The sequence below is a fragment of the Manduca sexta genome, chromosome 23 (genome assembly GCF_014839805.1).
Source record: "Manduca sexta isolate Smith_Timp_Sample1 chromosome 23, JHU_Msex_v1.0, whole genome shotgun sequence".
NCBI lineage: Eukaryota > Metazoa > Arthropoda > Insecta > Lepidoptera > Sphingidae > Manduca > Manduca sexta.
Genome location: NC_051137.1, coordinates 163,570 through 187,079, shown reverse-complemented (window position 1 = coordinate 187,079; position 23,510 = coordinate 163,570). Strand labels below are relative to the sequence as shown.

Below are 23,510 nucleotides of genomic sequence, written 5' to 3'. Positions count from 1 at the left end.
TGTAGTAAATAGTCGAAGCGGCGAAAACAAGTTGTTTGTGCGCGCGGCACGTGGCCATGTCGTCCACGAGTCGCCTCTCACGCGAGTCGCGAGTCGCGACACGACGCCGCACGCACGCGCGTTGAGCTCGGAGCCCGCAGCAGCACACGCGCACATTAACTCATAGCACGCCCAGGCTCATAAAATACTCGTCAATTAGGTAGCTACTAAATTCTACTCCACAACTATACTAATATTATAAAGTGGTAAAGTTTGTGAGTTTGTATTGTATTTTTGTAGGGGCTAATAGCTGGAACTACTGAACGGATTTTGTTTATTTTTCATTAATAATAGGAAATTATTTACTCCTGCGTCCTGAGTGCTATAGGCTACTTTTTATCTTTAGAAAATATTTATGGGGGGAAAATCGTTGTCACGCAGGCAGAGTCGCGGGAAAAAGCCAGTCAGCAATCAAACACAAAAGGAAACTAAACGACGAGGGCGAGTAGAATTTATAAAGCTTGCTAATTCTTAGACATGCCTCGGTGTACGGATAGGTATATATTGTATATGACTAGAACTTTTAAGTAGGCACGTATACTAAGCGGAATTCGGTGAGAATGAAATGCGACAATGGAAGGCAGGTAAATCAGGATGAACACGTAACGGTCGGGCAGGGGACGCGAGGAGGCGACACGGCGCGACAGCCAAAGCAATGGCCTCGCTTCTACTCATAATGAGCCATCCATTCATGTGCCATTCATCACTACATTAATGACAACACATACACCCTTACATAATAAGTATTACTCTCATATTGAAATGCTATAGGACTCCCCTATGAGTATCAACAACGGGTTCTTTTTAATTTTAATTTATACTGTTATATAAGGCCGAAGAGTTTGTTTTATTGAACGCGCTAATCTCAGGATCTACTGGTTGGAATTGAAAAAAAAATATGCTTTAATAGCCCATTTAATGAAGAAGACTATAGGCTATAATAACATCACGCTATAACCAATAGAAGTAAAGTATCAATTGAAAATGTAAAAACGAGGAAAATGGATTCCATTTGAGAGCTTCCGTTGCGTGCACTGCGTAAACGATTAAAGTTGGACATCAATGATGTATGACAGAATTGTTCCTCTTAAAAAGTTCTAAAAAATCTATCATGTAACAAAGGTCCCCCGCCGCGTCTGTCGGCCTGTCTGAACGTGATTGACTCAATACTAATAACGGATTTTGATGATATTTGATATGTCCATAGTTTAAGAACCTGGGAAGGACTTTCTATCCCGAGCATTTTATCCCGGATAATTCTGATACGTGGGCGAAGCCGCGAGCTATATACTATATGTGCATTGGTTAAACTTACTTTACCCTTCTAAACTGCTGGACCTATTTGGATATATAGTTATATATTTCTCTAATTAAACGTAGTATCATGTATATACACGTAGGTATCTATTAGCAGTGTCATAACATTTATAAGTTATTTACATAATAATATTGGGTAAGTTTCATAAAATTATTCTTATGAACTTTCAACGATATGTAATCAAGTCGTAAAAATGGCTTTTAATATTGCTTAGTTAGATAATTATTAGTCAGCCTTTAAGAAGTGTAGCAACAACAAAATGAAAACACTATATTAGGGGAGGTTTGTTCCCCGCCGCACACTGAAGATACTCTCGCATAATTCTGTCATTCTATGCCTACTATGTAGTATATACCAATGAGACAATGCCTTGGACATAATTAGGGCAATTGACGTCGGCCCCGCCTGCGTTACGTGACAACATCGCACCTTCTACAAGTCGAAAGTATAATGCATTGAAGGTCTACATTACCTTTATTTTGGGTAAACCTGTTAGTGGAGACAGCACAGTGGCTAATACCGTGCCGCCGCGCACTGAGCCGCGCGAAACATAACGCACTGTTTGTTAATTCATTATCTGCAAGAGCAAGGGATGCGTTAAGAAGTCTCCACTGTGGTTCAGTGAGCTTAGCACTTGCTGTAACAGGGAACGATCTGGAACTCTATTCTAAGCCGTAGACTGCAGAGCCGTAAGATTGCCTCTACAGCTCATCGCGTAATCAAAACCGATGTCACTACTGAGCGTTAGGATTTAAAACTATCTTGATAGATAGATATTGCTTTTCAGACCGCAGAAGTTATCTACTTTGCAATTTATAGTTTTCGTCAGCGTTACTTGTGTTTATGAGCAGGTGTGAGGCTTACCATCGAGCGACCGACTCACCTCCTCATTCAGTATATTACTTATATAAAACAAAAAATGTCTGTCATAGAAAGACCAAACAACGCGGAACACCGAAAATATAACCAACATAATTGCATAATAAATAGATTATTTATACATTTCCGCTCAGTGGGTATGGATCGGGTATGATAATGAGGAGATATCTGCGGAGAGACGCAACACCGGCACCAGAGCGGTAACGGCCGCTCACAACAATCACAACTCACAACCAAACGCAACACTGCTAGTCGCTAGACGCTACCGGCTACACGAAACAGATCAATAATTAAGTACTTACTTAAGTTTTTGCAATTATCGACGCGGCCTTTACAGACCACGTACATACATATATCTAAGATCCAAGTTCTTTATTTTCTTCCACTTTTAAGGTCGGATTAACGTACCTTAATGTATGGAGACATTATGTGAGATATCTTAGTAGAAAGGCCGCAGAAGATACGACAATTGAAGATTCATTACTCATTTGGTACCTGAAAGGGTTGGTTGCATAATTTAGGAATATGTATTACGACGAGCGTCTATCTAAAGGAGCGGTCACTTATTCTGCTGAACAGTGAAGACTGTGCTATTTGGTAGGCTGTAATATTAAAATTACTCGCTTTGTGTCAGATCAGCAGGGTGTTCGTTATAGGTATACGTTGTGGACGGCGGTGGAAGTTACGACGAGACAAACTTCGATGTAAGTACTAATCTTTCAATCAGCACCGGTCGAAAGGTTCTTACAAGCAAGCAATGCAGCAGCAGGTGGTGGAATGATGATGCAGAGCAGCTCGCGCGGCCCAAGCGCTCCTTAGCGCTTTATATTTAACTGGCGCCAGCGTCGCGAGTAGCGAGTGGCGCCGGGCCTGCGGGCTCGCTCGCGGGTCGGGCCGCACCGCGCCGCCGCTCATCCGCCGCCAGTCATCGCGCCTCCGGAGCTGAGTGCGCGCGCGCCGCTCGTGCTGCCTTTCTACGTCTTATATATCGCAACGAGCTAAGTGTCCGGTCCCATCTAATGATTAACTAACAACAGCTATCTCCCGGCTGCGTCGTGCTGTCTAAATAGTGCGTGTGTTCGTGTGCGTGTGTGTTTCCTTGTTTGCGGCGAGCGGCACCGGGGAGGGCCCGGCCACAGCCGCGGCTGGTGGCGCTCGTCCCCATGTGCGACCACGGTGGTGGACAGGTGCGTCTTCAATTGATGGTCATAAATAATGTCTAACAGAAAAACCTATTTATGTGGCACGGAAACAAATCGGTTTTTAGTGATCATCGGTGTATCGTTTATTTAAATATATTTTAATACGCTTTTTAAATAGAACTGCCGCCGAGCTGCTAGGAGTGACCGCCGCGTACGACGTGTTTTCATTTTAAAAATGTCGTAACAGAATTATTTATTTCGACATTGGGGACGGGCACGGTGGCGCGCGCTGCGCTCCCGCCCTCGCACGACCAACCGAACTCACGAGCACTGTAGCCAATAGTGTCTATGTATTGCCTAGTATCAAAATAAAAACAAACAACACACTCGTAGTGGAGAGTAGTGCGAGTGACGTCGGCTGACACTGACACGTCACGAGGCCGCCCGCGGCCGCACTGCGCCGGTCGCGCACAGCTGAGCACACCGCGCCGACTCTACTGCGCAGTGCGCTTACACAATGACGCCACACTTGAACCACCACTAAAGTATAATTACTACGTAATTACCTACGCCTACCTACGAGATAAAGAATTCGCCCTGTTGGATATATTACGTATAAGGTAGTGGGACCGAAGATAACCCAGTTTCTAACATAACCCAATTTAAAAAAATATATTTTGTAAAACCACCAAATAACTCCCAATTAAAACGTGGAAAAATGGAGAAAGCACCGATGCATTTTTTCCTTAGGCATTGCCATTATGAAAATAACTGTAGGTACTTAACTTTTTCTGTAATGTGTCAGAGAGTAGACCGGTCGGCGGACATACATATTTTTTAAGAATTAAACTTAATTACTTAAATAAAAGAAAGTGCAATGCATCATTTTAAACTGCTGCAATAACATGACGTGTTCGACATTGCATTACAACATTTCTAACTTTTGCTCGCAACTTCGCCCGCGTGACGGATTTTCCGATATTTTTTTATTCTGACCTACTTGATATGTATCGTTATATTATGACCAAATTACACAAAATCATTATAAATTGTAACCTATGTGTTATTCTGATGTATAATCAATATTACTGTAAAGTTTCATCCAAAGCCTTTCAGTAGTTTTTTCGTGAAACAGGAACAAACATACATACATCCATCCTCACAAACTTTCGCATTTATAATATTAGTAGGATTAAGACATAATAATATTATAATTTATAAAAGGTTCAGGTCGTTGCCAAATATTATGCTAGATCATAAAATATTATTATCATTTTCTAAAATCATGTTATTTTTTCCATACATTTTTAATTGTTGGTGTTTTTATAGGCCTTGGCCTTGTAATTGATTTTTTTAACACAAAACTGTCTTTCAATAAGATAAGAAACAAAGAATATTTACTTAAATGTCGATAGTTAACATACTCGTTTAATGCATTTTTATGTTAAGGGTCAATTTGGAGGACACGCCTTCCTAACATCTCTAACTCTTTTCATTCTCTGACTATTCTTTCAATATACAGACATAACGGATTCAGCTGTTTTATTACATAGTGTATGTATAGATAGTATTACCACAGGTATTATCTATACATATTACAGGTTAATGGTTATCTACACTAGGTTCCGCGACATTCACCTACACTTGCAGTGTGCGCGTGTGTGCTCGTCTCTCGTCGAGCTCGACCTCCGGCCGGCGAGTCTCCGCTAGTGTCCTGACGTGTGAGCACGGTGCCGACAGTGTCTCACTCGCGCCTTTCTAATTCTCATAACTGTGATTTTATTCATAACATTGTTACAGTTCGTTAAAGTTTTTTTGAGAAACGAAAATCCCAACACGCTCTTAGATTGCTTACGTAGCGACTAGTTATTGTCGGTCAATTTTCATTTAGTACGAATATTTTTATGTTTACAATTGCAATATTTAATTTTAATAAAATTTAGAGCTGCCTACTTATTTGTATTTACTTAAACAATTGGTAATTGAGTTATCCTCTGAAGTCTCGTGTTGTAAATTGTAAACACGGGTTACGGGTCGGGCAAAGTGACATCGGGTTTTTTTGCACTATCAGTCCGTGGTCTGGAATTAGTGCCCGATATGGCGATGGGCTCACCTCTGTCACATCATGGTTGTACCTCTGCCTTCAGGGATGAAGAGCGTAAGAAATTCGATAGATATATCACCTAAAATCTCAATAACATATCCGGCATTGTATTTTGAATCGCTCATAAGATTAATGCAAGCTACGCCGGAAGTACTTAGTTGGTATTTTTATTTATGTCGCCTGCGTGAAAAGCCCTTTCTGCTACAGACATCTCTAAACCAGTGTAGTCGTCCGCATCGCCGCGCCGTCTGCACGACGACGTCCCATCCAAGTATTACAGTACTTACTTAAGAAATCATACTAAAAATTCAAATACTTATTAACAATGGGGGCAAATGACCAAGATAAAATGTAGTCTGTATCCTCATCTTCGTCATTGTCTATATGTAGGTCAAATATCATCCAAATCCAGTGGTTACTGCGTTCATGCCCAACAAACATGTAATCACTTCCACAAATATATTATGCATTTATAAATCAGTCGCTTAACGGTGCTTACATGAGCCCATGAGGGAAAAGGAAGCCAGTAGGTACACATATCTACCGCAGTTTATTGAATATTGCTAAAGCCCCCAATCTGTATGGTGGAATACTCACAAATGCCTTCTGTACTCAGTTGCAGGTGCCCCGTCGGTCGCGCACCCCCGCCCCCGCGCCCGCCGCCGCCGTCCTCGTCCCCCTCGCCGCCGCGCTGGTGCTGCTGGCGGCGGCAGTCACCGCGGTGACGGCGACAGCGGCCACACCTAAGAATGCCACTGCGGTACATATCGCAGGTATAACACTTACCTAAACCAACAATTATCAAGACCTTATTCAAAAATGACCGCACTGATATTTGTAATTATGTATAGACCGATTGTTCTTATTCCTGTAATGTCCAAAGTATTTATAAAACATTATTGATCGATCTATATTGTATTCCTACCTCACCAAGTATAATATTATTTTAATTCATGAGTTAACGTTTTAGAACAAATATATCCAAAAATAGCGAACAGGAACATATATTTCACAAGTTCTTAATGCATATCTCACACGTTGTTCCATAAGACAACGTGCTTGGACCTCCGTTAATTTTAATTTAAATTAATTACTTTCCAAAACACGTGTTTTACCCCAAGTATTTTTTGCTGACGACAATACTCTAATCATAAAATACGGAAAGAATAAACTCTATAAGGATATTATTTGTACCGACGCGCAGGGGATGGTGACGTGCTTCCGGTGGTGGTCAGTGCGGTGACGTTTGAGGGCGCGGGCAGCGGTGTGGTAGCAGCGGTGGTATGCGCCGCACTGGAGCGCGCCGGCGTGCGGGCTCGCGCCGCGCCGCCGCCCGCCGAGTGCGCGCGCCCTGACTCCGCCGCATGTGTGAACGCCACACTGCGCACGCTGGTGCGCGGCGCGGTGCACGCAGCTCTGGTGCCAGTAGGGTCCCGGCCGCCGCCTGCGCCGCTGCTGCGGGACGCGGGGCTCGAGGAGGTAGGCGCGGCGGCGCCGCCCTCCCGCCGCGCGTGCTTCGCCACCGCCCCGCCGGCGCGCTCCCTGCTGGACTTCGCCGACGAACAGCTCGCCGCGCTCTACCGGCTCAGTCAACATCATCTGATCACCATTTTACAACAAAACAATATCGATGGGAACCCGCAGTAAGTACTTACATATCTAGAGTCTGGTAGATATGCTATTAAATAAAAAGGGGATGTTCTAAGCTGTTTCATGAATGACTGAGTTCTGAGGTAATTATTTATTTTTGGTTAAATTTAGCATTGTTGAACTACGTTGCAGATACTATTGTGTTGCTTCCGACAATAATTCAACGTGTTCGGCGGGACGCTCGTGTGCATCGGACGACGGGACGGCCGGGGCCGGGGCGACCATCCTCACAGACGACGAAGGCGAGGCGGCGCTGCTGGCGGAGGTCGTCTGTCGCTGGAGCCTGCGCGCGCATGTCGCAGTGCTCGGCGCGCATTTGCTGCGGGCAGCCCTCGCACTGTCCGCTACACGTCCCGTGCTGGTATGTGGGCGCGCACTCGAGGCACGCGACTTTAAGCCGCTCACCGTCCGCCCATTGGCGCCACCACCGTGCACCCAAACAGATTGTCCGTTCGAATCCCGGCGCCTTGTCAAACTTGTCAACGCCCGTGCATTGGCTCACTCGCCGAGCGCGTACCGAATGCTCGGAAGACTTGAACTGAATGAATCCGATATACGAGAACTACAAATGCGCGCGTCGACTGTGGGCGCTGAGGTGGCAGCCCGAGAGTTTGTCGCCGCGAGGCCTGGTTGGGCGGGGCCGCCGGGCGAGGTGCGCGTTGCGGTGATGGTGCCCGCCACCACCAGCCGCGACGCGTTCGAAGTGCGCGCGCTGAGAGCCGCCGCCGAACTCGCCGAGCGGGACTTGCGCGACCATCGCGATAGGGTTCGCTTCAAAACGGAACTCGTTGACGACGGGTGTGCCGCGACGCCCGCCTTCAAATACTTGACAGACGCGTTGGGTACGGAGTACGGAGCGCTGTCAGCCGTCGCAGGGCCCGCGTGCGGTGCAGCTTTCGCGGATATAGCGAGACAGAGTCCTGCGCTGGCGTTGCCGGTGCTCGCGTACACCGCGCAGGCACCGCCTACAGGCGCGGCGGGCCGGCTCGCCGTGCTGGCGGCAGGCGATGCGCGAATATACGCAGACGCATGGGCGTCGCTGCTCGCTCATTTCGGCTGGCGCAGGGTGGCGGTGCTCAGTGAGCTGGCTACGCGCCCCACACTTGACACTACACGCTTGCGCGCCAACGTCATCATCCACGTGGAGCTCACGGATGACGCCGAGGAAGTCAATATGGATCTCATCACGGAGGTAAGTGGCAATAATAATAATAACCATATAGGGGAAGCTTATAGGCGGGCCAACGGTGAGTGGCGATACCGCGTACTTCGATTCCGTGGGGGCTAATTTAGACCACTGACACTTTCCTTGTCATAACTGGCCGGGCTGAGTTGGGAGTCGCTAGAACTAAGAACTTGAGCTCCAATATGGAAGTGCTCAATCTGTGTCATAATGACAAAAACCGCTCCGGGACTCCATAATGGTAAAACCTGACACAACATAAAATAACTACTAACAAGCATAATGCGGTCTGCAAATCGTTCCAATAAAAATTTGACTTTACATAAGTTACGAAAGGGAAGCCTGCAGAAAGTGAGTTATATAGACCCTTCGCCACTGCCCTTCAGCCACCTACAAAAATGTTTCGTCCTTAGCATACGCGGCTTGAGATACCCACCTAGTAAGGGGCAAATCACCATCTGATTTGGAATTTAAAAGATTGCGACATTTTAGGTGGCAGGCGTACCGTTGTGTCAATGAATAGCCTAACGATCAGTCCAAGAAAATCCCACTCATCAAATAAATATAATTCGTATGTAATAGGTAATAGTCCTTACACTGCGTGTGTGTGTGTTTATACCATATGTATACACAGAGAGAGAGAGAGAGAGAGAGAACAAGAGAGAGTGCCTGCAAGGTGTACATACCCCAATTGAATTAATATATCTTAAAGGAGCCTCTACGTGTTGGAATTGTATTCCCAAGAAAGCCTACCAGAACGGCTTTCGGGGATTGATTTCGCACAGGAAAGATACAATATTATAATAACAAATTTCGGATGCAAAGCGGTATAGTAAGTAGCGAGATGTAAGTTAGAATATTGTGACCATGTCGCAGTGGGCGGAGCGGGTGGCGCGTGAGCAGGGCCGCGTGGTGCTGGTGTGCGCGGAGGACGCGCGCGTGGTGCGCACAGCGCTGTGCGCAGGCGCGCGCGCTGGGTTGGTACCGGCGGCGGGCGCCGTGTGGTTACTGCCCGCCGCGTTGCCTCCACACTGGTTGTACCCCGCGCCCACCGACCGTCACACCTGTTCTCGCGAAGATCTAGAACGAGTCGCCGAGGGGCATTTCTCCGTGGCGCCTGAGTGGTTAGCCGGCTGGAGCATTGCCGCCGCGAACGAGCATCGGTCGTGGGTTGAGCGCTGGCGAGCTATCTGCTCTCGCATCCCGCGTCCGGCGGGCAACTGTCGTGAGCCCTCTGCGCACGCTGCGCTGCTGTACGACGCGCTTCGTGTATGGGCGGCGGCGCTGCGCAGTCTTCTCGAGGCGCGGCCCGCCGCCCTCGACGACCTGCACCGTAGAGACATTGCTGAGTGAGTATCTTTTGGAATCGATTACAATAGGGAAGATCATCATCAGCCTATATCTTTGTCCACTGCTGGACATAAACTTCCTCCCATATGCGCTATTTTACCCTGTCTTCGGCCTGTCGCGTTAAGTTTTTGCAACTTGCCAGCGACCTTTTGCAGATCGTCAGTCCACCTAGCTGGAGGGCGTCTTACACTTCGCTTGCCGAGTCGTGGTCTCCACTCAAGAAATCGTATACTCCATCGGTTATCAGTTCTTTGACAGAAATACCTTGCCTACTACCACTTCAGTTTGCTAATCCTGTGTGCTTAGTGTGTGACTTTGATTCTCTGACGGATGATCTCGTTACAAAGTTTATCCTTGACAGAAACTCCGAGCATAGCACGTTCCATACCTCGCTCAGCGACTTTGAATTGGTATACCAGCGGTACTGTGAGCGTCCACGTCTCGGCACCGTAGGGCATGACAGGTAGGACACACTAAGTGAAATCCTTTGTTTTCAGACATGTGGTAGAAGTGACGTTTTATATTGATTTTAGCAACAATTACGAATTGAAAGTAAGGTTATATTAAAAGTAGTTGTAAGGGTATCAATTCTTTAATTACGATAATTAATTGCATTTATTGACTAAAATGTTAATTGGGTTCATGAAAGCAGATTCTAAATCTACCGAGAGTTAGTCTTGATATGGTTGTAATTTTTTTTCTCAGAACATCGGTGGGATTGTTTTTTTTTTTGGGTAACTGCCGCGGTTATCACCGGGGTACCATGCTAACGGTGTACAAGCGGTTCCCCGGCTTAGCAACCACGGCAGCCCCATGATGAGTTGGTAGGCCCTACCGCTATCACTGGAGGCTCGGTAGCCTACAGCTAGACGATCTTAGGGCCCGGGAGGAAGAAGGGAGGGGATAGAACGAAGGAAGAGAAGAGGAAGGAGTAGGAGTTACTAGGATGGTTGGAAGGGAAGGGAAGGGAATTGTTCACGAACCCTTACAGACCTCACTGTGAATTTAGCAACCATCAGATATACACACGAGCTGTGCGCCTAGGGTCGCGGTAAATGTTGCCCCGTGCATGGGCATGCATTTGGTGTGGAGACCAAGCGCACAAGAATTGCCTCGGGGGGATGGTGGCATTGTTATGATGTCTTGATGTTGATGGATTGTGCATTTTTTTTTTAGGAACATTAATGTATTTATTCAAAAAATATCTCATAAGTTAAAACTTATGAATATATATTATGAATTCAAGTAACGAAACAAATATAGGTAGTTACAGAACAGATGTGACTGCCGAGACGAATGTCCGCATGTTCAAATCCCAAGGGAACACACCTCTGACTTTTCAAAAAAATTATGTATGTATTCTTTGTGAATTATCGCATGCTTTAACGGTGAAGAAAAACATCGTGAGGAAACCTGTATACCTGAGAAATTCTCTATTAGGAATTAATCGAGGGTGTGTGAAGTCTACCAATCCGCACTAGGCCAGCGTGGTGGACTAAGGCCTATTCCCTCTCAGTAGTAGAGGAGGCCCGTGCCCAACAGTGGGACAATATATAATATAGGGCTGATATTATATATAGTTTTTAATATGCTCCTTATTTTATACGATGGCTTCCACTGTTTGTCTATTGGTTATTTCGCCGATGTTGAGTAATAATAATTGCGGATACAAAACAAGTCATATATCCTACTAATATTATAAATGCGAATGTTTGTGAGGATGGATGAATGTATGTATGTTTGTTCCTCTTTCACAAAAAAAACTACTGTACGGATTTGGACGAACCTTACAGTAATATTGGTTATACATCAGAATAATACATAGGCTACAATTTATAATGATTTGTGTAATTTGGTAATAATATGACGAAACACATCAAGTCGGAAACAAATTGCTATCTTGGCGACGCTGCCTAAACCGTTGGAGTTAAACAAAGATAATGTACCGTAGAATTGTTGGTCTTAAATAATTCTAAATAAAAGTCTGCGACAGCATATATCTACCTTTTATGTGGATGCTGATGCCACTATGACCAAAATAGTAAGCCATTTCTGTCTGTCAGTATGTTATCGTTTTTCTCAAAATCTACTGAACGGATTTTTATGAAATTTCGTACGGAGATAGTTGACCCTGAGAAGGTATTAGACTACTTTCTATCCTAGGAAAATATATAGCGGGACGATTATCCCGGAAAACTCCTTCACGCGGGCGAAGCTGCGAGCAAAAGCTAGTCTTTAATGTACTCATAATCTATTCTACAAGAAATTTATTCAAACCAAAAATAAAAAAAATATACAACTTCTCTATTCACAAAAATGCCTATTACAAGCAATGTTTCTGCTCATGTCTCAGGTCTCTAGTCGCAGACGCCACCAAATCCGGTTACAAAGGGCTGACCGGTGTGTTCGAATGGGCACAGGCGGGGGAAGCTCGAGTGCGTGCGGACGCGCTCGTGTTGCAGCAGTGGCACAACGGAAGCGCGGGGGCAGTGGGCAGTTGGCGCGGAGGCGCACTGGCGTTGGCGGGCGGCGAGGGGGAGGTGCGCTGGGCAACGAGCGATGGACGCGCGCCCGACGATGGCGGCGAGCGTTGCACTTTGCAACCTCTAGCGGATCTGTTGCGCGCAGATTGTCGTGTCGCGTTCGTGGCGGTGGCGACGGCAGCGCTGGCGCTGGCGGTGGCGGCGCTGGCTGGCGGTGCATGGCACTGCAAGCGCCGCGCCGAGCGGGAGCTGCGCGCGCGCCTTTCGGAACTGGGTATGCGGCCGGTGTGTCCCAAGCCGGGCGGACTCGACCGCTGGGAGGTGCCGCGCGAGCGCGTCGTCATAAACCGTAAGCTCGGCACCGGGGCGTTCGGCACTGTGTACGGCGGACACGCGCTGCTGGCCGAGGACCGCGGCTGGACCGCTGTTGCAGTGAAAACGTTGAAGGCCGGCGCCAGCACCGAAGAGAAACTCGACTTCCTGTCCGAGGCGGAGGCGATGAAGCGCTTCGAGCACAAGAACGTGGTGCGGCTGCTCGGGGTGGTCACCAAGACGGAACCGGTGTGCACGGTGATGGAGTTCATGCTCTACGGCGATCTGAAGAACTACCTGCTGGCGCGGCGGCACCTGGCGAGCGGCGGGGGCAGCGGCGGCGCGGGGGACGAAGTGTCTGCGGCGCGACTCACGGCCATGGCGCTGGACGTGGCGCGCGCCCTGTCGTACCTGGCGCAACTGCGATACGTACACCGCGACGTGGCCGCGCGTAATTGCCTCGTCAGCGCCACGCGTGTCGTCAAGCTGGCCGATTTCGGCATGACGCGGCTCGTGTTCGAGAACGACTACTACCGATTCAGCCGTAAGGGTATGCTGCCCGTGCGCTGGATGGCGCCGGAGAGTCTGGCGCTGGGCGTCTTTTCGCCCGCATCCGACGTGTGGTCATTTGGTGTGCTACTGTACGAGATCGTTACGTTCGGCGCGCTGCCCTTCCAGGGGCTCAGTAACTCCGAGGTGCTGCAGCGCGTTAAGGCGGGCCACACACTCGAGTTGCCCGCCGGACTCAAGCCCCAGCTGTGAGTATCCGATATTTTCATTGTACTACTACATATGCAAATCAGCAATTCAGGTATAATTTCGCCATTATTCGAGGTTAACAGGGATAACGCAAATAGCAAGACTCAATAATAGTTGAAATGTAGTACAGAATAAATTGGGATAAAACAGTAGCCGTGAGATGGTGAGCGTGGTGTGGTGCGTGTTGCAGGGAGGGGCTGATCAAGTCGTGCTGGCAGCAGGAGCGGCGCGCGCGGCCCGGCGCGGCGGAGGTGGCGGCGTTCCTGGCGGACTCGCCGCGGCTGCTGGCGCCGTGCGTGGACGTGCCGCTGGACGCGCTGCCGCTGGAGCTGGCGCCGCGCGACCGCGCCGACGCGCGCTGGCTCTCGTGGGCCGCGCCCGCCTCCGCCACCACCGACACCACCTACCTCAGCGCCGAGGCGGCGCCGCGCGACACCGACTCCTTCTTGCCGTGATCGCTCCGACGTGTCTCCGGACTTTAGACCCATCGTTCAATACAATATTCTCTGTACATAATGTAAATATTATATAAATAATTAAATTAACTGTTCGAGGTATAAATTATATACGCATTTACAAAAACTTTGTTTTTATAGCTGACCCTTGAATTATAATTGGTAGGTTTACGACAATTCTAGAACCAGGTAGGAACGTATTTCGGTGGGCTAACTTCGAAAAGCTCCTGCCCCCGTAATATTATGTCCAATTATACTACCTGCAACATCCTTCAAATTGAAACAAAACAGTGACTCCACGCTGCCGCTTGGCGGCAGAAATAGACATTGGGTCGTACCTACGACTACCCAAGCGGACTCTCACATATGAGAGACCTACAACCAGTAATACTACTTTCCCTTTCTATCTGATTCTTCAAATCGCCAATAACTCTTAAATCCGCTTCCATCTATGCTATATTTTAACGTCTTTGATATGACATTTTATTAAGTACTTGAATAATTTTATTAAATAAATCATCGTTCCAAAATCGGGCATAGGTTCCCCTTTTCAAGTTTAGTTTTTTTACAAGTTCAATGTTGTATTTTATAAATCTTTAGTGACACTAATATACATTATTCGATTTGTACTCATATAATGATGTCCATATATACGACCTGATTATTTTCCGTTGTTGATTAACAACTGTCGCTAGACGACACTTCACGTTTCTCGGTCTAATATCTGGCATGAATAAATAATATAAATGGCATAGCAATTACTGGGTACGGTTCGTTTAAAAACAGACTCGAAGGACCCTGTTAAAATTATAAAAACCATGGAAATAAAATTTGCTTCTCCAAAACGTATAATACAATTAAACAAATATATTCACAAATATCCAATCTAGGTAAGCCTTATCACGATGATTTTTTGTACTAGCGCCACAATAATATATTGACGGCGTGAGAAATTAAATTTAAGTTTATTTAATCCGATCGAACAACGCAACAAACTATTTAAATGAGTGCGTGCGCCAAATGTTGATAAGGGACCGCGGTCTGTTCTTATTAATTAAATATATTAAATACAAGGAAACAGGGACAAAGAACTGCGTCAGTATTCATTGTAGAGTCACTTCGTGGAATCGTACCCACATTGAAATTTAGTTGCCAGTTATTTGTTAGCGTTTTATAACTGTTACATTTGACTACAAGTGTGCGTCGTGGCCCAGAGCCCCAGCCCACGCCATGCAACTGTATGTGACGCTCGCGTGTACATTGATACTGTGCGCGGCCGAGAGGGAAGGCGGCGCCAGTGCCACGCCCGCCAATCTCAGCCTGGCCAGCCCTAGAGACTCCAGTGGTCCGATTGGACCGCTATGCTCTAAATTCGCCAACACGACTATCCCCCGTGAGTATTTCTGCTGACTTCTTTTCTGCGACCAACAATTTACCAAACTGTACGTAAGATACAGTAGTTACTCTGGGTAACTACTCTATCTATCGTATTGAAATGTAACTACATTGGGTAGTAACCCAAAATACTGAGACAAAGTCGGTTACTGTACACAGGTCCTCACACAGAAGGTATCATCAGCGTTTATGGCGAGAGGCGCGACGTGGCGGTGTACTGGAGCGAAGGGCCGGCCCGCGCTGCTGCCGCGCTGTTGCTCGTCACTCTACGATACAAGCTACGCTACACACGTATACACCTCATTGAGGGGCCGCTGGACCTATGCCAGTTCACCACTAATATAAATAATCAATGGAAAGCGAACAAAACCGAAATATTGTAAGTAGCGCGCATGTGTGCCGCAGACGCGCGGTTGCCCATTTCACCCTCAACGACGCATGAAATAGTACATATTATCTACATTACAGTTTGACGGTGGCCCCGACAGTGGCGTGGAACTCAAGCGACACGTGCCCCTCGTGGGTGGACTGCTACCCTCCGACGGACGGGTTCTGCGGGCTGGGTGGCCCGTCGCTAGTAGTAATGGGTGCGGCGGCCGCGCCGGTGCGCGTGCGTACGTACGTGCGCTGGTCCGCGCAGGCGCGTCTGCTGCCCGAATGCCAGCATGCTACATCTGGGATTTTCTACTCCAATATCACCGTGCTTAATCTCTGTTCATTCCTTTCCGGCAAGTAAGTCTCGTAGAACACTCTACATTATTTTAAACTAGCTTTTGTCTGCGGCTCCGCTTGTGCCAATAAGTTCTTAAGGATAAATATTTCCCGGGATAAAAAGTAGCCAATAGCACTCAGGAGTAGTATAGCTTCCTAGTAGTGTAAAAAACATCTGAATATGTTTAGTAGTTACTGAGCTGAGTAGTCACGCTATATAATATTTTCCCGGGAAAGAAATTTTAACCGTTTACTGAGCATAATAATAATAATAATAATATCAGCCCTGTATTATATACTTGCCCACTGCTGAGCACGGGCCTCCTCTACTACTGAGCATACGCAACCGAAATTCTCAATAGAAATCAAGTTTCCCCGATTTTGCAATTTTTTTTATTGATGCTCGGCTCCTATTGTGATCATAGCGTGAAGAAATAGCTATAGCCGTCCACGAGGAAAGGACTAGCCAACCCTAAAAGTTTTTTTCAGTTCCAACCAGTAGTTCTTGAGATTAGCGCGATCAAACAAACAAACTCTTTAACTTTATATAATAGTATAGAAGTATATGTTATAATAATAATGATAATATCAGCCCTATATTATATATTGTCCCACTACTGGACACGGGCCTCCTCTACTACTGCGAGGGATTGGGCCTTAGCCCAGCACGCTATCCTAATGCAGATTGGTAGACTTCACACACATTGAAAACAAAGAATACATACATAATTTTACAAAAATCATAGATGTCTTTATGACTTGGAATTTGAGTGTCGGCAGTTTGTTTCACAACCTGCTTATAATTATTGACGATTTTCTACTATTTCGCAAAATCGCCTTTTTTATGCCTGTCTTTTGTTGCCACAGATATTTTCTTATTTTTTTCTTAGACTCCGAAGTGGGTCTACTGTAACCAATAATTATCTAAATATATGTATACAAACTCAAAGGTGACTGGTTGACTGACATAGTGATCTATCAACGCACAGCCCAAACCACTGGGCGGATCGGGCTGAAATTTGGCATGCAGGTAGATATTATGACGTAGGCATCCCCTATGAAAGGATTTTGATAAATTCCACCCCTAAGGGGATAAAATAGGGGATGAAAGTTTGTATAAATCTTCTTAGATTTTCGACTGATTGAACTGAAATTAAAGATTGGAGCTACTATGATGAAGACGTTCGTTTAAATAGGATTTTGATAAATTCAAACACCATGGGGATTAAATTGGTTTGAACCTATCAGTACCGGGAAAAAATCTAGCAAGACTTTTATCGTACAGTGGACTTTTATCCCGGAAAACTCATTCACGCGGGCGAAACCGCGAGCAAAAGCTAGTTTTATTAATTTTTTTTTTTTTTTGTAATATGGCAAAACTCCAAAATGGTTTACCACTATACACAGAAATCCTAAAAATACGACTTTAATTTCACACAGGACTAGAGATCACTAAACATAAGAATAAAATGAAATCACAGTTATTTTTTTTTATCTAAACTAAGTAATTATTAATGTAATCAATATGTAACAATGGATATTGGTTATTTTAGTTAATACTTAGTTCCATTGGATTAAAGCTGTGCCTTCTGTGATAATTAAAAAATCACCACTACAGGAATACAAAAACAAGATTTAAAAAGTTCTCGTCCGCAATCTTAGTAGGCTAGGTTAAATTTGTGTGTGGCATTTAAATGTTTATGGTAAATATTATATTATGTCGCCCAATTAATTCATAAAATACCTGTGAGTTGTAGCTTTTCTTTATTTCTAATAGGTGCATGCTAAAATTACACACACACACCATCACGCATTTATCCCCGAAGGGGTATGCAGAGGCGCAACCAAGGCACCCACTTTTCGCCAAGTGTGTTCCGTCCCATGATGTGATAGGGGGCGAGCTTATCAATGTTGCTCAAACAAAATATGGTAAAAGTACTAGAAGCGGAGATGAGGTTTTTTACTTATCATAATTAAGCTGAATTGTATCAGTTTGCTATAATCTTGGTCTTTTGAAATATGTGTTAAATAATACAACTCGAGTTACGCCTCTCACTAAAATCTATATTTGTTGTGTAATAAATAAAATGTGGCGGTACAATCCATGCATACACTGCCATCTCGTCAACATCGCCGGAACTGCAAGAGGATCGATGCAGTGACACAAGATGACGACATCGATCCTGAATTACGCTTGCACAATTTGCGCGACGTGCAGCATATATACCACCTCCGAATAGCATCTGTCGGAGGGGTCGCGGCCGGTCAGGCAGATGTTGCGCCGCCGTTTGTACCGCCACAAAAATATACACTGTTGCTTTACTAATTGCGTTGTATAACTTTTTAATTTAGTGCATAGTGGCAACTTGGATTAATGGCCTTTTGGTTTTACTTAATTAACATATTTAAAATGATTAACATGTTAACCTATCTTGAAGGATGTAATTCCAACTCCATTCGATAGGTAGTTTTTCTTAAGAGAATAAAGACAACACACGATGTATGTTGGTACTTAAACCAATATAAAACAATTAAAAAATAAACCAGTAGTTTAACTAACCTCATAACAAAATCCTAACATGTCTTAGAAGTTAAATGATTGTGTAAGTAACTTATCTGTATCATCTGGAGGAGCGTGCTAGTCTTGATCCTATAGCTCAAACTACTGTAAAATTAATGAGCGCACTTATGAATAAATCACAGTAAATTTAAATGACCTTTCTTCTTTTCGGTTGAAATAGCAATATTGAAGTGGCTGGCTTTCGTTACCATATTTATTGTAACTATATCGTAAGCTTTACCTCGTTTCGAATAATCCCTGGTCATACATTCTACATTATTGAATTCGTTTTTATAAGATAACGAGGATTTTTTTGCTTTCATCAGATCGAAAGCCACGCTACATAAACTTTTCATTGCCTTTATTGGTTTTTCAGAGAATAAGATTTTTTTTTGAATCATTAAACATCACAATTAAAAATCTGAAAATCCAAAAAATAGTTTAATTTTAATGTCTAATATTCGCGTAAACTTAAGAAATCATTAAGTCGAATAAGTTTATCTACTCGATTCGATAACAGTAGACTATGCTGTGTTGTCTGAAGAATGCACTAGTCGGTACCAATCTTTTGGCAAATGAATCTCCATAATAGTGTGCTCATTCATATTTCGTACAACCAATCAATGCATGGTCGGCGATAGCCTCAATAATATGAATATGATCAGGTGTGAGAAATTTCGAACCTAGTCGAATTATCGTTCGTTCCTCCTTTGCGAGCCACCCTTCACACTTCACTAAAAATAGAGTCGGCCCGTTTTGCCCGGGGTAGGCCCTTAAGGAATTGCCCTTACTACCATCGCCAAAATCCTTATACTTATATTGTCCAACGAAACTAAGCAGCCACGTCCAATGTCTATAGTACACGTGTTGTATATCTTCACCTGATATCCAGCAAATTAATTCACGATAATTTTTCCCACAGTCAGCATTCGGGTAACGTCACTATGTACACGATTGCAACCGAGAAGGGAGCGCTCGAAGAATGCATCAGCTTCGCGACGGATCTGAAGCGTGTAAATCTCAAGAATCGCACAACACTTAAGAAGTTGGTGAATGACGCACCCGGCTCCTTCCTGTTCCACGACTGGGACATGTGGCAACACGTTCCCGGCGTGGAAGCGTTGAGTGACTGGTGCGCTAGTCGCCGCTTGTCGCCCGATCGGGACTCGGAGCCGGTGGGCGTGCGCGCCATCCACGAGTCGCTGTTCAAATACGCGCCGCCACTGTTACGCTTTACTCAGCATTTTGTGCCGGAGCCGAATGATCTGCGTGAGGTTCTTGAACTCGAAGCAAGCCGGAACGATGACAAAATAGAGGAAGCAGCCTGCGACTGGGCGAACAATAATCCGAAACGTCTTCAACAGTGGCTCAAACGAACGAAGCGATTCGATCACTCGATGTTGGCAATTGTATGCAAAGAAGACCCGCTTCAAGGTCTCGACGTGTATCGTAATATAACAATATTCATGGGCAAAGAGTTGTGGAAAGTCTCAAAGCTTTCCGAATTTGGTGTAAATGTATACCTAGAAGCTGTCAATTGTTCACAACCCGAGGAAGCTGGAATGAAATTCAAACATTTTATGGACTCAACGGAGTCGTACCGCGCGATCGGTGTGGTAGCGGCAAGAGAGAGCGCATTGATACTCGCCAAGGAGGCTGACATGGCCCACATGCCGCTCGTCGTGTACGATGTCAATACTGAGGGCGCACATGCCTCTGTCGGCCACCTTGGGGACCTCGCCGCCGCTTTCATTAAGTTCTTCCAAGAAAATAATTGGAATAGAGTGGCCGTTCTCTCAGAGTCGACTTCAATCGCTGAGGAGCTGGTGAGGCATCTCGAGGACAGGCTCTGTATCTACAACATAGAAATGAGTTCCAACAAGACTGAACTTGCGCTGCGTAAGCTTGAAGCACGGCGAGCGCGGGTGATCCTATTAAACATGGAAATAGGTGCGGCGGAAGCGGTATTGAATGAGGCGTCCCGCCTCGGCATGACGCCGGCTAACAAGTACGCATGGGTAGCGCGCGAGTGGAAGAGCGCGCCGCTGCCGGCCGGCATGAGCGTGTTCACGGTGTCGTTCAGCTGCAATCGTGGCGGCCAAGCGGTCGAGAATACGTCGCTGCGCCTATATTTCGAGACGCTGTGGCAGGACGCATGGCCGGCGCGCGCCGTCTCGTATGTTGACGCACTGCTTACTATCGTACATGGCTTTGTCACCTTAGTACGCGACTACCCGCAGTATAGAAATGATCACAACGGGCAGAAAGCTTTAGAGTAAGTGCTTCTTTGCCTCAGTTTACAATTGAAATTGTTATTTTCATACCCAAGATTTTTAGCGGTTTTATTCAACAAGTCTAGTCTGAATTGGAACAGATCATTTTTTTTTTTAAATATAACAAAATTCGTAAATGTGTTTGGATACCTATGCGAACGCTATTTTATTAAAAGACAAACCGCTGTAATTACAATTTTATGTGTATTCAGTACTGTTTTATGTAGTTCGATAAGAATTTGCGAGGGTACAACACACTACAAAGTAAAAAATAGATAATTTACAATATTTGGTGTGAATTACTGATCGAATAGAATGATGTCCGATTACTGTAAGTATAGAAACCATTTCCAGAAGTGGAAAACAAATTCCTATTCGGGTACACCCTTAACATTCAACACAAGCTTATTCGACAGATTTCATAATATTTTGTATATTATGACATGTTGTATTTTGTAAGACGTTCTGACCGACGCCATTGTCGCAACCTCATTACTGTTATCTATATTTCTCGTGTAGTTAAAAACTAGTTGATAACGCAATATCCTTACCTCTGTTACAGATGCTTTTGGAAAGGGCTCGAGAAAATAAACGCATCAGGTGTGTGTCAACAACTCCGTTACAAGGGCACCGCACTCGCCGAGCCGCTCGTGTTCATCGACGAGTGGGTCGAGAGCAAGCCCATGCTCCTGGCTGAGTGGCGCATACGCCACGGTAAGATTGTTAACATAACAACGTATCGCCAAGCTTATCCACACGGGCGCCCAGTTCACGACGGAAGCTCCAGATGCATTGTGCAGTCGGGCAACTGCTTTACTCCTGATTGCCACGACGTCAACATTGCGTTAGGTAGCATCGCCTTGGTGGCTACACTCTTGTTCGTGCCGTTCGTCGTGCAGCTAGCACGTCGCGCTTATCGGCAGCGGCTCGACAAGATAAAGTCCGAGTTGGGCAGGAGTTGGCTCAGTCATCGTGAACAAAAGTCGCAAGCGCTGGCGAGCTATCTGGTACCGCGTGAACATCTCGAACTGCGCGAGGAGCTCGGCGCGGGTCGCTCGGGTCGGGTGCACCTGGCATTGCTGCGCTCGCCTGGGCGTACGTTACGAGCCGTCGCCGCAAAGTCGCTACGCAACGACGCCGCGCCCTCAGAGGAAGGAGAGTTCCTGCGCGAGGCGTGCACACTGGTTTCCCTTGACCATGAACACGTGGTGCGACTCGTGGGCGTCTGTATCGGGGACCCGCTACTTGTTTTAATGGAACATGCGTTTTTCGGAGACTTATTACGTTACCTACGCGCCAGACGGCACCTCGCAGAGGGTGCGGACATTGAAGCGAGCTCAGAGGGAGGCGACATCGGTTCCGAGGAGGCGGCTCACGTGTCCGCCGAGGCGCTGACGCGGCTCGTGCGCGAGGCGGCCGCGGCGCTCGCGTACCTTGCGCACCGCGGACTTGTTCACCGCGACGTGCGAGCCGCTAACTGCCTAGTGGATTCGCGTCGCTCAATCAAGCTGGGCGATTTCGGCATGGCGCGCGAGACGAGTGAAGCGGGGGCAGACGGCGCGGCGGAGTACGCATGTCGTCGTCGAGGCATGTTCCCAGTGCTGTGGATGGCGCCGGAGAGTCTGGAGCGCGGCGCATTCTCAGCCGCGTCGGACGTGTGGGGGCTTGGTGTGCTCGCGTTCGAGGTGGTGACGCTGGGCGCGCGTCCGTACGGCGCGTGCCCTCCGCTGCGTGTGCTGCAGCTGGTTACCGCGGGCGGGAGGCCGCGACTACCGTTGGACGCAACAGCGCAGACGCGCGGGGTGACGAACGCGTGCTGGCGGCGCGTGGCGCGGGAGCGGCCCACGGCCTCCGAGCTGGTAGCGTACCTGGCGGAGCACCCGCGCGCGCTGCAGCCGGCGCTGGCTCTCGACTACGATGAGCCGGACGTGGACAGCGGCTATGGCGAGCCTGACGTTGCAGATTCCCCGGACATCTTTGACGGGCCCTCGCCAGATTCTGCCACTGCTTTTTTTCCAGCCTAGTGCAGTACTCACCGCTTAAACGAACGACTCATTCAAATAATATTAGAGTAACGAATACAATCACGTATAATACATTTTAAAGTTATGTATTAAGTATGTACGCAAGGAAGTTTCATAGAGAACCCAAATATTATATCATATCCAGCTTTTGCTCGCGGCTTCGGTCCTGTGAAAAAGTTTATCCGGGATAAGTCCCGGTTTATCTTTTCTCGAGATAAAAAGTAGTCTACAGCACTCAAGAGTAACGTAGTTTCCTATTAATGAAGAATTGAAATGTCTAAAATTGATCGTTTAAACAAACATAAAAACTCTTTAGCCTTATATAACACTAGATTTTGTTCACGGCTTCACCCACGTGAAAGAATTTTCCGGGATAAATGTCTCGCTGTACATTTTCCTGGGATAGGAAGTAGCTTAATATGTCCTTTAACAGAGTTTTAAACTATGTAACTAACTAATCAAATTAAACCTGAATCTGTTGGGTAGTTTTTGAGTTTATTGCGTTGAGATAGGCAGACAGATGCGACGGGCGACTTTCTTTTATAATCATTTTTTTAGAACTTTTTGAGTTACAATACCGCCATACATTGTTGTTGCGTAACTTTAACCGATTACGCAGCTCATGCAACGGAAGGTCTTTAAAGGAATAAATTTTTCGACGTTTTTCTAACATTTTTCATTAATACTCCACTCCTTCTAGTCATAGCGTGATGTTATATAGCGTATGGCCTTCCTCGATAAATGGGCTATCCTATAATAAAAGAATTTTCCAATTCGAGCCTCTAGTTCCTGAGATTAATGCGTTCAAACACACAAACAAACAAACTATTCAATTTATATAAATGTATAGATATAAGGTAGAGACTAGACGTA

General features: G+C 46.1%; 2 protein-coding genes across 2 annotated transcripts; both read left to right on the top strand.

The window, feature by feature from the left end:
- Window positions 1-3,101: 3,101 nt before the first annotated feature.
- Window positions 3,102-13,801, top strand: LOC115448496. The gene is made up of 7 exons (XM_030175922.2): window positions 3,102-3,423; window positions 6,099-6,255; window positions 6,687-7,125; window positions 7,265-8,324; window positions 9,192-9,664; window positions 12,019-13,218; window positions 13,410-13,801. Exons 1-7 carry the CDS (start codon window positions 3,400-3,402, stop codon window positions 13,672-13,674), a joined length of 3,618 nt encoding a protein of 1,205 aa, XP_030031782.1. The 5' UTR covers window positions 3,102-3,399; the 3' UTR covers window positions 13,675-13,801.
- Window positions 13,802-13,917: 116 nt separating this feature from the next.
- On the top strand, window positions 13,918-23,303 carry LOC115448497. The gene is made up of 5 exons (XM_030175923.2): window positions 13,918-15,067; window positions 15,229-15,448; window positions 15,538-15,801; window positions 19,263-20,615; window positions 21,176-23,303. The coding sequence occupies exons 1-5, from the start codon at window positions 14,905-14,907 to the stop codon at window positions 22,635-22,637; spliced, it is 3,462 nt and encodes a 1,153-aa protein (XP_030031783.1). The 5' UTR covers window positions 13,918-14,904; the 3' UTR covers window positions 22,638-23,303.
- The last annotated feature ends 207 nt before the right edge of the window (window positions 23,304-23,510 follow it).

What these genes read in the sequence shown, in the direction of transcription:
- LOC115448497 (XM_030175923.2), top strand. Translation starts at nt 14,905, where the DNA reads ATGCAACTGTATGTGACGCTCGCGTGTACATTGATACTGTGCGCGGCC. An exon ending in TGTTCATTCCTTTCCGGCAA is followed by an intron (nt 15,802 to 19,262) that starts GTAAGTCTCGTA and finishes TTTTTCCCACAG; the next exon opens with TCAGCATTCGGGTAACGTCA. An exon ending in AACGGGCAGAAAGCTTTAGA is followed by an intron (nt 20,616 to 21,175) that starts GTAAGTGCTTCT and finishes CCTCTGTTACAG; the next exon opens with ATGCTTTTGGAAAGGGCTCG.
- LOC115448496 (XM_030175922.2), top strand. Translation starts at nt 3,400, where the DNA reads ATGTGCGACCACGGTGGTGGACAG. An exon ending in ATATGGATCTCATCACGGAG is followed by an intron (nt 8,325 to 9,191) that starts GTAAGTGGCAAT and finishes ACCATGTCGCAG; the next exon opens with TGGGCGGAGCGGGTGGCGCG. An exon ending in GCCGGACTCAAGCCCCAGCT is followed by an intron (nt 13,219 to 13,409) that starts GTGAGTATCCGA and finishes TGCGTGTTGCAG; the next exon opens with GGAGGGGCTGATCAAGTCGT.